Source organism: Sus scrofa, chromosome 12 (assembly GCF_054392235.1).
Source record: "Sus scrofa isolate SSC_HxYL_T2T_F1_AM1 chromosome 12, Sscrofa_HxYL_maternal_Yorkshire_Landrace_v2.0, whole genome shotgun sequence".
In the NCBI taxonomy this organism is placed as follows: domain Eukaryota; kingdom Metazoa; phylum Chordata; class Mammalia; order Artiodactyla; family Suidae; genus Sus; species Sus scrofa.
The window spans coordinates 17,261,502-17,275,011 of NC_139394.1; the positions used below are offsets into that span (position 1 = coordinate 17,261,502).

Sequence of the window (13,510 nt, forward strand, 5' to 3'; positions counted from 1 at the left end):
CATCGTCCATTCTGAGACAGAAGATTGAATAATCCCCACCTTACAGATGGAAAATGGAGGTTCAGGAAACCTTAAGTATTTTCCACAACTGGTAGGTGAACAGGAAGGTTGGCACTAATTTCAGGGCTGGATAAACACGAGCAAGTGGGGGGTAACAGAGGCCCGCAAAATGAGGGGGTGGCTAACTTCTGGAATTCAGTCGTGCCAGCAAGATTTGCTGTTTAGATAAGGAGATGTTTTAAAAAGGCTTTTCACTTGGTCCAGACTGTCAACTTATAACACGAATCCTGCCCGTTGAAATTTTTTCCCTGCATTTCCTGCCAGCCATCAAACATCCATTCCTAATTATTTATAGCACTTTTGTGACATTGAAAGGGATTTATTTCAATACATTCAGGCTTTATTAATACTCTGCAGGGAACAGAGCTCAACCATCATTCACTGTGATGCCAAGAAGGGAGGGACTTCTTGGAGGAAAGGAGGAAGAAATGAACCCAGTGGAGAGACACCCAGGAGGCATGTTATCCCCACAAGATTAACCCTGGGGAAAAGATTAAATAGGTTTAAAGAAGGTTCAGGTGAGTTCGTGAATGATCAGTCCATTATTCAAGTGGATTTAGGGATGTTCTGCGAAATCCTTGGTTTTCTAAGCTGGCCTCATGGCAACAGCAGAGGCAGAAGCTGAACTGCTACACCGTGGCTTGGGGCCAGTGTAGCATTTCTCTGTTCTGCAGAAAAAGACAAGACAGAAGATGGATGGCAGAAGGGCGAGGACTTCCAAACAGCAATTCCTGGTGATTCTTGGCAAAGCCCAGCTTTGAAAGGGAGAGGTTTCATATTAATCTACACTGCAATTATTACCATGCTGCAAAGTAGCAGGTTATATATAACTATTTTATCTGCATGTACAACCTTTGCATAGCTCATCAACATATATATCGATTTAAATTCCAAGGCATCGCCAATACCAAAATTGAAAGCTGTTTTGGTTTTCAGCAAATTCAATATAAAAAACCCAGACACAGGAGCTCATTGGTATCGAACCCCACTAGTATCCATGAGGACGCAGGTTTGATTCCTGACCTTGCTCAGTGGGTCAGGGATCCAGCGTTGCCATGAGCTGTGGCGTAGGTCGCAGACGTGGCTTGCATCCAGCATTGCTGTGGCTGTGGCTGTGGCTGGCAGCTACACCTCCAATTCGACCCCTAGCCTGGGAACTTCCATATGCTGCAGGTGTGGCCCTAAAAAGCAAAAGGCGAAAAAGAAAAACAAAAAACAAAACCAAAAAAACCCAAACATACAACAAATAAGGTACTGAGTATTCACATTTAAAAATTAAAAGTTTCTTTAAATTGTAACCTTCCCTTGGGCACTTAAGCCTTTAGATTATTAATTATCCAATAAGCCTCTTCTTGAGGCCACAGGGAGAAGGAATGAGGTAAGACAGTGGTTTGGTACCACTGTCCAAAAAAGAACAATTGGAAATAAGCCTCTCTGAAATGACCTGTAAATCAATGGCAGAACTGGATTTGATCCAGGACAATTCTGATGATAGCAATTTAGAATTCTGGTTCTAATTCGGGAGAAGGGCTTTCCTTAATCCTAGGGGAGGGGCTCAGTTCTACGATTTCAAGAATTGGTCCTTTCTGCCGCTTCCTTCTTGGCACTATTATACTGGCTATAGAGCACATCACAGGCGATTATGAACCCAGGGGCTTTCTAATATCCTCAGTGTCCTGGGGAGGAGGACATGAGGATGAAAGTGCCTCCCGACTTTTTGTAGAACAACTGCCAGCTTAGGTCCCAAGACAACATCACTCAGCCTTCCTGGGAAATCAGAAAACTGGGCCATAGGCTGGAAGGAAAATCAGCAGCTGCGACTGGAGATAATTTATGTCCCTCTTCTCTTTGATGTCTGATTTATCAGTGGAGCAGACAGGACCAAAAGGAGGCCCATGAATGAAACATCATTATCAATGGTTTCAGATTTAATTCAAACTTGCTGATTTTATTTATTTATTTTTATCTTTTTAGGGCCACACCTATGGCACGTGGCGGTTCCCAGACTAGGAGTCCAATTGGAGCTACAGCTGCTGGCCTACATCAGTCACAGCAACACCAGATCCAAGCTGAGTTTGCAACCTACACCACAGCTCATGGCAATGATGGATCCGTAAGCCACTGAGCAAGGCCAGGGATTGGACCTGCATCCTCATGGATACTAGTCAACTTTGTTTCTGCTGAGTCATGGCAGGAATCCCAAAGTTGCTGATTTTAAAATGGCTTTTTAATTGTTGGACTTTGATCTAAACCTCCTTAACTAAGGGGAGTAAACATGGCAAAGAGATTTTAAATTTATTTTGAGTCTTATGGGGAGAATTTTGCAATGCTCCCTTAGGTTGAGATTCTAAGGCAAATAAGTTCAAAATGCTGTGCTCATTCAGGAAGACAGGTGAGAAATGCGGGAACAATGCCCAGCATTTGCTGAACAAAGAAGTCTCCACAGCAGGCCTTCTCCTACCTGACACCACATAAGAAGCAGAAATGAAGGAGTGTACACATTCAAAGCTGGGTCCACAAGGCCTGATGTCCACAGCCAGGGCTACTTCTTACCACAGCCAACCTTCTAGGTCCATCATTCTTATTGTAACCATCATATAATTTAAATACAGTGCAAGCTGATGACATTCAAGTATTAAATGAAAGGTGAATTCTTAAAATCATTAGTTGATGTTAAGAAAATAAGTTGAATACTTTGGAGAAACATCATAAAGGTAGAGAAATTTTTAAATTGTTAAATAGGATGTTAAAGACTGAGGAAAAAAAAAACAGTGAAACTCTAGAGGGGTTCTGCCTTCAGATTACTCCACAGTGCAAGCCCTTGTTCCAACGAGCTGGACGTCAGAGACAAGGCTTTATGAGAGTAGCTGAGGCCAAAAAGACAAGGAATTACAACCAGCTGACACAAACATCAAGAGAAGGCCTGGGCCCTGCACCAAGAGATGAGGAAATAAATGTACAATTCTCTGGTTAAGTTAAATGTTTGAAATATATATGTATCTTTTGAGTGTGTGTGTGTGTGTGTGTGTGTGTGTGTGTGTGTGTGTGTGTGTGTGTGTGTGTGTCTTTTTGTCTTTTTAGGGGCTGCACCTGCGGTATATGGAGGTTTTCATATACCGCAGCTGAATCGGAGCTGTAGCCGCCGGCCTACACTGCAGCCACAGCAACGCGGGATCCAGGCCATGTCTGCGACCTACACCACCGCTCATGGCAGCGTCAGATCCTTAACCCACTAAGCGAGGCCAGGGATCCAACCCATGTCGTTATGGATGCTAGTTGGCTTCATTAACCACTGAGCCACAATGGGAACTCCCCCAAAATACATATGTATCATTTTTAATGATTTTCTGATTTAATGACTTTTTAAAAAATTGATGTATTATGACTCTCAGTCTTCATTCTATGGATCAGCAGGCTTCTTAATTCAGATGTGACTGTGGTTATTGGATGCTTGGTGTTGAACATGTTGAGTTTGCTTTCTTGAACATTTTTTCTACTTGAGTCCCAACTGGCACCATGAAGCCTGCTTCCAGGTTTACAAGCTTTAACCCTCTGCTTCATTATTTCATTTGTAAAATTTCTCCTCTACTGTCTTCCATTACTTCTGTTACTTTCTCAATCTCATCCGCACCCACTTTTTATTCAATGAGTAAATGAGTAAGATCTCCGAACCCGACACACTAAGCCAGGTCACCACTCCCAGGATGTTGGGAGGGAGGGCGGATCAGATCAGCTGGTGTGGAGAGTACACAGTCTATTCCTGGCGTGCAGCGGATTTCAGGAAGGAAGAGAGCAGAAGCAGGGACAACAGATGACAAGTCACTCCGCTTGCCTGTGGCAAGAGTTCAGTGTGTACACTTAAAAGTGGATGTGTGCGATTTTCAGGGGCTCCACTTCCACCCAAACAACAATGCCTGGTTCCAGGGGCAATTGTCTGCTTCTGCTATTTCGATCTCAACTCTGTATAACAATTTACCTGTTTCAACCAATGCCACTGCCAGAGTCAGTAAAAGCCTTTGCACACATTCATCCAATCACAAGGGCTCAGTAAAAGCCTTTGCACACATTCATCCAATCAAGGGCTCACTAGGAGGCTGCTGCCCATGAAGCCATTTTCTGGGCAATTGTTATGTGCTGGGCCCTAGGTAAGCATTACATCACTCCGTTTAAACCCCACCGAAACCTGTGAGATAAGTACTATCACACCTCGAGTTACAGACAATAAAAAAGCTCTCCAAGAAGCTAAGAACACAGCTTAGGTCCTACATTGAATGAGGGAGCTGGAATATGCACTTGGGGGTCTGATCAGAGCCTGCATCCTTAACCATTAGGCCAAACCTACATGCAGGACACTACATGCAGGACACTAGCTTGAGCTGGGGAACCTGTCTAGGGAAAACCAGTGTCTGCCCTCCAGGCACTCACAAACCTTCCTGGAATAGCTGAGGCACAAAATGCATTTCTTGGGGATTAATTCTTAGTGTTCCTGATCAGGGCAAACACAGAGCCTGTTGAAATATCAGCAAAGCAACAACAATTTCAAACAATCTGCCCGGAGGTCATTCAAGTGGGTATTTTGTGGGAGCCAAGTCCTACACCTACAGAATGTTTCCTAATCAAAGAACCTCCAAACCTCAAAAGCCATCCCGAGCCAGCCTCACACTGCCTCCCCCCCACACTCAGGTGGGAGCCATCTGTGCAGAAAGGGAACCTGGCAGAGGTGGCGAGGGCGTGGCACCTGAGACAGGGGAAGAAGTGTTGGACAGCAAACTCTTTGGCAAGGGAACAGATCAGACAAGTATGGACGCGTTCAGGGTGGTATGGCCATAGACTGGCAAAGGAACAGAAATGAGTCCAGTGTGTAGGGTGTGTGTCGGATCACACACAGGCAGTTGTGGGAAGCAGCAGAATCATAGCTGGCTCCCACTTTCATCTGGATGGAGTGGCAGTGAGTCCTGTGGATGAGGATTCCAGGCAGTCCCTCTATACTACAGTACAGCAGAATATTTATTGTAGAGCCTGGGCTCCAGGAAGTGAGAAAAGCCCTCAGGCCCACCTTTGCCAAGGGAGACAGATTCTTTCATGAGGTCCTTCCTGTGCCCACCCAGCTCCTCTCACATGCAGGGCTCAGAGCTGGGTCCCAATGGTAGGTGCCAAAGCTTCAACCTCTCTGAGGTACAGAACCTAAGATGGGGATTTAATGTCCCTAAAACGTCAGTGATTTGACTTTGACCATAGCTGAGTCTACATCATGACCTCCCCCCTCTCCCAACCCCAATCTTGATTTCTAGCCGTCTTTGAGCCAGTCAGATGTGGCTTCTCCTTTGTATGATAGAGCAGTCCTGAAATCCTGGATTTGGGGGAAGAGGTTTTAGTTTCCCCAGGATATATATTTCCCTGTATTTTTAAAATTTTTTAAATTACTTTTTAATTTTTTGCTTTTTAGGGCTGCACCTGCGGCATATGAAGGTTCCCAGGCTAGGGGTCAAATCGGAGCTACAGCTGTCAGCCTATACCACAGCCATAGCAACGTGTGATCCGAGCCGTGTCTGTGACCTACACCACAGCTCACGGCAACACTGGATCCTTAACCCACTGAGCAAGGCCAGGGATCGAACCTCATGGTCCCTAGTTGGATTCGTTTCTGCTGTGCCACAACAGGAACTCCTATTTTCCCTGTTTTATAAACAGAGGCACAGAGGTTGCGTGAAATCCCTTATTCCGTTTGTAAAGGCTGAAATTCCAAGGTTTAGGCTGTGCTCCAATTACAGACTCTTAGAAAAGTTCATGTCTGAGTCAGTGGTTTAGGAATTAGAATATTCTACTGGGTCAGTATTATAGATTGTGCTTTGGTTCCTGCTAGCCCACAGAGGCCTCTTAAGCCCACATGTTGCTGCGAGGGGGAGGGTTCTACTGTTTGAACACTCAGCTCCACCACTCACTGGCCTTTAGTGTGTGTGACCTTCAGTGAGTTACCAAACTTCTCTGTACTTCAGTTTCCCCATATGTAATACGGAGATAACAGAACCAGTCTCATAAAGGGGTTGTTGTGAGGATTAAATGAGATAATCATTGGGGAACACTTAGAACAGTACTTCTGAGAAGATACTCAATGAATGTAAGCTGTCACTAAGATGACAGTGCCAGGATAACAATGTTTCTATAGCAGGACTTCTCAACCCTGGTACTGGTGACATCTGGGGCCAGATTATTTAGGTACCCTGGGCTTTGTAGCATGTTAGCAGCACCCCTGGCCTCTATTCGCTAGATGCCTATCTCACTCCACCCCCAGTTATGACAATTAAAATTGTCTCTACACATCTCAATGGCCCCAGGGGTTGAGAACCACTGTTTTACAGAAAAATAGCCGAGAGTTCCAGCTGGAACACTGGATTCTTCTCTCTGCTGCAGCCCAGCTGGTAAGGCTGGGGTCTTCTCTTTCCCTCTCCTGCTGGGGTCCCCCTCCCATGCCAGCTCCAAGTCACTAGTGGAGGCATTTAGGCTGGCAAATTAGGAAAGGTCATGTGGGTAGGCTTTCCTGGGGATGTGGAGGGGATGGGGGAGATCTTCTAAGTGTGATGATGAAAAGTGGGGGGGAAGAGAAGGAGCAGAGGCAAAGGGGGTCCCCCACCTCTATGCCTCTGATCTCCTGCAGAGGAGCACCTGCAGGTGGCAGGGCAGGGTCTTCCTTCCCACAGGTAGAGTGTGGTCTCTCCCCTTTCCTCTCTTCTGCACCCTTCCGGCCAATGAGGGTGAGGTGAACAGTGGGGACCAGGCTGCAGAGCCATAAGCAGCAGGAAGGGGGAAGGCAGGGAAGCAGGGGGACGGCATGGAGGTGCACCAAGGGGTGCAGGCAGCTTTCTGGGTTCATTTGGTTATAGAATAGAGGACAAAGTGGACTGGATTTGGCCCAAAACCTTGATGGAATAATCCATTTCTTTTGTTCCTATCAGGGGATCTCTGCCTGATTCTACAAACCACTCAAAAGCCACGCCCTTCCACGATGGACCTGTGCAGACCAGGTCAGATAGTTGAGAATGTCATTCAGCTGAAAATCAGCAAAACCAACAAACCTCTCCCCCAAATTGTCCAAAGCCGAACACCAAGAGTCAAGCCAGATTATTGCAGTTAACGCAACCTGTTATAGGACTAAATGTTGGTCAAGAAATTGAGCTTCAAGAGTCACTCTGCAGCAGGCACTGGGAGAAATGTGTAATTAATTTGTTCAGAGGAAGGTTTGCAGGTGGAGAAATGGATAAGAAATTCTTATGTGGTAAACATAAGCAGCATTATAAAACACAACATAATACCTTAAATAATGATGATAGGAAAGGCATTTCTTTTTCTGTTCCAGAGGGGTCAACTGAAAGAGCAAGAATCACATAAAACTCAAAGCTGTCTTTCTGAGCCTGAGTGTGAGGTGGCGGGGAAAGCCAGCAGTCGCTGTCCCAAATCCCATCATCCATCCCTACCTGTACCACCGGGAGACCGGAGCATGGAGTTACTGGTCCTCAGCACCAGAGCCTGGTGGAGTCTCTTGGTACTCGAAATAGCCCCCACCTGCTAGAGATTCGGGTGACCCTCGGATCAGCGCCAGAGAAACCCAGGGGCGGCGGCTGGCTCAGAGCTTCAGCGTTGGAGCTTGGGCACAAACGCGGCATCCCTCGAGATCCCAAGGAGAAAGCTGCTTAGTTAAAGCGCGCCCAGAGCCAGGGATGGGATTTCCTGATTGTCGTACGAAGGACCATCTCACGGCCCCCAGGATTCCTCCATTTAACAACCCCCACCCCCGGCCTTGCCGACCCGAGAGCCCCACCAAACCGCCAATACATTTCAAAATTGGGTAAAATAGCGGACGCCTATACTGCGCTTTGTTCCCAGCACTGGGCTAAACGCGCTTGCCATGATGCGCTCCTTCCCAACAACGGATAGGAGATGCTGTCTTCGCCTGCGGTCCATCCCAGGCAGCGGAGGCTGCGGGCTCCCTGTTCCCAGGTCTGCTAGCTCTGTCTAGACCCTAGCTCTGTCTAGAACCAGAATCTCTTGTCTAGCTCTATGGGGCGGGGGGAAGATGCTCGAATTGATCCTTGAACCTCTCTCCAACCTGCCCCTGCCGAGCCCAGCTCTGCAGGAAAGCTCGCTCCGATCCGATCCCAGGAAAGCTCGCTCCGATCCGATCCCGAAGCCAAGGGAAGGTTCGGCCTGGCCCCTGGGGGGCTCTCGACCCCGAGCCAAGTCATTCCCCGCATGTTTAGATCAATCTGCGCGGCTCGAGAGGATAGTGTGTTCCCTTAAATGCTCATGAATCTCAGAACTGCGCCCCCGCACCACTTTCCAGCGATAGAATTAACCAGAAAGCCGCCAGGACCCAGCTAATGGAAAGAGGGTGAGGCTCGGATTTGTTCGCCAGGATCTTACCCGCCTTCCTACTTCCCCCACCTCACTCCGCCTCCGGGTTTCAAGGTGGCGGCGAACTCGGGCTCTCAAATGAAAATCTCTCACGGTTCTAAAATAATATTCGACTATAATAATAAAAATACATGAAAGATGCCTTTCCTGGTGGTTGCGGCCGCAGGAGTCCAATTTGGAAGAGCCACGGGTTAAGGGGTGGGAGGTCCCCCTCCTGTGTTCTCCTGGAGCCAGAGGGGCAGGGCCTATCCCTAGGTTCTCTATCTCTGCTGGGCAGGGGCGGGGCAACGCCCCAAGGTCTGTCCCCAGGGTGCGGGTGGTCTCCATGACAACCTCCCCCTGCGACCCCCTCCCAGGCCTTTTGATAAAAGGGTGTGGCCCGCAGCACCTCATGCCCCCTCCTCACATTCTCCCGCCTGGTGAAGCAACAGGACGTGAAGCGAAGTGGGCAACCCCCACCCCTGCACCCCGCTTCTCCCACCGGGGGTCGCCGGCGCTCCCTGGCGAGGCGTCGCCCCCAGGACGCTCCAAGTATGGGGAGGGGCATCGTCCCTCTGTGGCCACCCGCAACTCGCGTCCATCCCTTCGGCCCTCAGGTGCTTCCTGGCGCGCAGCCCCGCTTTGGGAGAGGGGCTCGCGGGGTCACGCCCGTTCCCTGCGTGCCCTCGGGGCTGACTCGAGTTCCTCGACCCCAGCGAGCGCCAAGATCTAACAAAGGGCTCAGAAATGAGGGGCAAAAAGCGGGAGGAGGGGTGGGGGCCTCGATTAAACACCCTCATAGAATAAGAGCCAAAAACTAGGGCTGGCAAGGCAGATCACGTAAACCCTACAAACAAAGCACCGAGCCCCCAAGGAAAATCCTGGGTGAACTCCCCCAGTGCTCAAGCCCGCAGCAGCAAAATCCAAGATTTCAGCGCTAATTGCCCCCTCCCCGTCAATGACAGTCTTCGCCCTGTCCTCCGAAGCCGAGCCGCTCGGCTTGGCACGGTACTATAAAGACATGACACGCCGCAAAAAGATGGCACCTCGCGTTCGGAGGGGAAAAAAGCAAGGGTGGAAGTGGGAGGAGGCTCGGCCTACCCACCCCCTCCTCGCCCACCCGGGTCCACACCCACTGCCGCAGTGAGGGGCGAGCCCTGCGCGCCAGCCGGGCGCCTCCGGCAGGGAGCGCACACGCCGGTCCGCCAGCGCAGAGCGCAGAGCGCAGAGAAAGGGGCCCGCCCCGAAATGCACCTGCAGCCCCCGCGCGCGTCTGTGCGGGGCTGCGGCTGTGCGCGCCCTCGAGCTGGGATCCGCGGCTGCCGAGCCCTTCCACATCGCAAGGCCAGGTGACCCCTGCCGTTCCGCACCTCCACATTGAGATCCGCGCACTACCTTCTCTCGGGCGCGGCGCTGCTCGAGTCTGGGTGCCAGGCGCGCGCAGGGGGAAGGGCAACTAAAGTGACAGCACCGGGACCCCTCCCCATCTCCCTGATTCCACTCCCAGCCCCCAAATGTCCCCTGCGGGTTTCTGAAGGAGGAAAACGGGGAAGGGGTGGGCCACCGCCTTAAACCTGGGACAGCGAAAGCCCCATTGGAATAGCTGCCGGGGAGGTGTAGGGAGGGGCAGGCAGGGAGTCATCTTTCCTAGAACCCGATCAATACCTTCCTTAGAGCTGATGGCAAACCGAGGCAGAGAAATCAGATTAGAGGTTCGGTTTGGGGGGTCGTCATTGAACACCCCCCACACCCACAAAGTCACACTCCTATTACTGCAAAAGGCTGTATTCGAGAATGCATTGCAGCCCCCTCCCCCAGGTCACCGCCATCCGCGCCCCACCCTGTGGGCAAAACCTCTGTCCGGGTCCGCTCGCAACGGGTCGTGCAGACCCCCTCAGGACACACACACGCACACCCATGCATCCCTTGCACGGGTCCCTTTCCAAGTCGCCCTAATCCCGAGCCCCAACGCAGAAGGGGCAAGGAGGGGCCCCGGCGGTTGCCCCCGACCAAAATTCACCTCAGGAAACCCATCTCTGGGGCGAGGGGCGGCGGCATGGGAGTGCAGGAGGGCAGAGGGGGAGGCAGATTTCGGAGCCTCGCACTTACCTGATAGTCGACAGAGGGCGAGGACACCAGAGGAAAACAGTCAAGTGGCTGTGGTGGCGGCGACAGAAGGTGGGCGGCGGCGACGGCGGCGCTGCTGCTGGTGCCTGAGCTGGTGGGTGGCGGAGACTGCGAGCGCGCGCACCGCCAAGAGGGCGCGCTCCCGAGGCCGGCGGGCGGCGCAGGCGCGAGCGGCGGGAGCGCGAGCCTCCCCAGGGGAGGGGCGGGGCCCTGAGGCCTCCGCAGGCGTATTCTCCTCCGGCCACCAGTGGGCGCGCGTGAGCGCCCTACCAATCGACCCTTCCCCGCCTCCCGGCTCTCTCCTCTCGGCACTTCCCTTCCCGGGTCTCCCTTCCTCCCATGCCTTGTGCTGCGGAGCTGACAGCCACGCGCACGCGCGCTTCTTGGCGCAAGCGCACATTGGGTCTCCTCTCACGGCTGGAGTCTTTGTTTTGTCTTAGGGGTCTCCTCCCTAGGAAGCGAGGCTTGGTTGCCCTCTGGGTTAAAGGAGACGCTGGGTGCTCCGCCGCCTCCAGATCCGCAGCCCCTTTTTTTGCTCCGGAGTGATGTCCTGTCTCAGAAAGGTCCTGGGCAGTTTTTCACGTGGCCGGCTCTCCAGACAGTACACGCAGGTCCTCAAAAACTTCCCCCAGGCTTGCCCACTGGCACCCTGACCCTCTCCTGAATTTCCCCTTGTTGGAGATCAGTTTCCTCGTGTCTGTTTCCCTTCAACCTGCTTTTGTTCCACCTTTTTTGTTATTGATCAAGGTGAATTCTTTCCTTAGTAAATCTACTTAAACCTGGCTAACCTGATTATAATTAGGCAGTGCACATTTGGGTGTTTTTTGGGGGGGGGAGTGTTTTAACAAGGAGCATTCAAATCTAACTGTAACCCAAGAATAAAATCTTAAATTAGATCAAGTTTCAAATGGCACTTACCACATTACAGAGCATTTTCACATATACAGTTATTTTTATCTTCTTTGTGAAACATCCTTATTACTGTAAATAGAGCTTGAGATTTGAATTTCCAGGTGCTGGCGGGAGATTCTCACCTGGATAACATGCCTCAGACTGAAAGTGGCCAGAGGCTTTCATTCTCTCAGTCAGCCAGCATCTAGGCTTTGTCCTTAACTTGTTCTGCCCAACATCTAATTTAAACCCTGGCAGTGGGAGTTTAAGTTTAGAAGGGCTTAGGGACAGCCATCTTGTCATAGGAGGGTGGGAATTTGTCTTAAAGCTTTAATTTACATAGCTGTTATATTCTTCTTCTTTTTTTTTTTTAGGTCCGCACACTTGGCATATGGAAGTTCCCAGGCTAGGGGTTGAGTGGGAGCTATAGCTGCTGGCCTACACCACAGCTTGCAGCAATGCTGGATCCTTACTCCACTGAGCAAGGCCAGGGATCAAACCCAAATCCTCATAGGATACTAGTCTGGTTCTTAACCTGCTGAGCCACAATGGGAACTCCCTGCATAGCTCTGATATTCTTTTTTTTTTTTAAAGCAATATTGTATGCTGTAGATTAATACAAAAAGCAAGTAATTGATGATTTTCTTTATTCACATGGATTTAGTATATTTTTCTTACTATTTTTTTAATGGCCTGCAGCATATGGAAGTTCCTAGGCTAGGGCTCAAATTGGAGCTGCTGCTGAGGCGTATGCCACACCATAGCAACGCCAGATCCAAGTTGCATTGTGGCAATGCCAGATCCTTAACCCACTGGTCAAGGCCAGGGATCTAACCCACATCCTCACGGACACTATGTCAGGTTCTTAACCTGCTGAGCCACCATGGGAACTCCCAGAGTTTCATATATTTTGGGAAGCACTGAGTGGATGGGGGCAAAATTCTTAAGTTCTGAGACTCTAGAATTGACCTTTTTGTCCTTCCAACTGCCACCATCCTAAAGACCCTTACCTTGGTTCTGCATATATTATATAGCCTTATAGGTCTTGCTTCTCTGAAGTTTGAACAACACAGGGGTTAGGAGTGCCAATCCCCACTCATTCAAAACTCTGTGTATAACTTTAGAGTGGGCCCGCCAAATCTGCAGATTCAACCACCTGCAGATCATGTAATACTGTAGTATGTATTTATTGAAAAAAAATCTGCATATAAACAGACCTGTAGCTGTTCAAACCCATGATGTTCTTACACAGTTTGTGTGTGAAGTTTCTTACACAGTGCCTGACATGTCGTGGACATTCATTAAATGATAAACAGAAGTTATTTATTTCATCTTCATTCTTCCTGGTCAATGTTTTTGCTCCATATTATTTCTGTGTGTAATATAATCGCAGCCCATCAACACTCCTCCCATTCAAACTTACCATCTTCTTTCCCTTAGGATATGGGATCATCGAGAACTGACTGAGGACACTTTGGTCTCCTGATACTGAGCTAACACATCTTGCTGACATGAAATTGAGGTAATGGATGCTAGGAACAGTCCTAAGCAGATCTGTCATCTCACTGCATGTAACGTGGAATTGAGTGTTCATTCCAGATAATTTAATCACCCTAGGTAGCTAATGGCTCACAAATTCAGGCCAAGAAAATGCATCCTCTGTCTTTCTCCCTGCCCCTCCCTCTTGCTGACATAGAAATCTCAAGGCAACCTCCAGCACATCATGCTTACCAGGCAGAGCCAGAGAAGATAGAAGGACACAGAAAAGGAGAACTGGATTAGGTGTCAGAAGAGGTGGGTCCTAATCTCAGCCCCTTTGTGCGACCTTAGACAAATTCACGAACTTCTCTGGGCTTCCTGTCCACCGTCATCTCTGGGACCTGTGAATATCCTACCTTCCATGGCAAAAGGGACTGTACAGATGTGAGTAAGGGTACCAACCTTAGGGTGAGGAGAGCATCCTGCATTATCCAGGCAAGCCCAACATAATGGATGAGTCCTTAAAAGTGAAGAATCTATCCTGGTGCAGTAAGAAAGAGAGATG

At 49.7% G+C, this 13,510-nt stretch overlaps 2 protein-coding genes and 1 long non-coding RNA gene across 25 annotated transcripts in view; 1 reads left to right on the forward strand and 2 right to left on the reverse strand.

Annotated features, from left to right (window-relative positions):
• MAPT (microtubule associated protein tau) overlaps positions 1-10,685 on the reverse strand; it is a 113,140-nt gene extending 102,455 nt beyond the window's left edge. For all 23 annotated transcript variants that reach the window (XM_084984162.1, XM_084984163.1, XM_084984161.1 and 20 more), the window contains exon 1: positions 10,558-10,685. The gene's annotated coding sequence lies outside the window, so the exon portion shown is untranslated. The remainder of the gene's footprint in view (positions 1-10,557) is intronic.
• Positions 5,485-10,990, reverse strand: LOC146398075 (uncharacterized). The gene is made up of 2 exons (XM_084984169.1): positions 9,243-10,990; positions 5,485-8,930 (listed from the first exon to the last, which is right to left on the reverse strand). Exon 1 carries the CDS (start codon positions 10,973-10,975, stop codon positions 10,598-10,600), a length of 378 nt encoding a protein of 125 aa, XP_084840295.1. The 5' UTR covers positions 10,976-10,990; the 3' UTR covers positions 5,485-8,930; positions 9,243-10,597.
• Positions 10,972-13,296, forward strand: LOC102167583 (uncharacterized). The gene is made up of 3 exons (XR_299238.4): positions 10,972-11,186; positions 12,907-12,988; positions 13,163-13,296. It is a non-coding gene; the product is annotated as an uncharacterized LOC102167583 (long non-coding RNA).
• Positions 13,297-13,510: the final 214 nt, after the last annotated feature.

Coding starts and splice junctions, on each gene's coding strand:
- LOC146398075 (XM_084984169.1), bottom strand. CDS start 10,975: ATGTGCGCTTGCGCCAAGAAGCGCGCGTGCGCGTGGCTGTCAGCTCCG.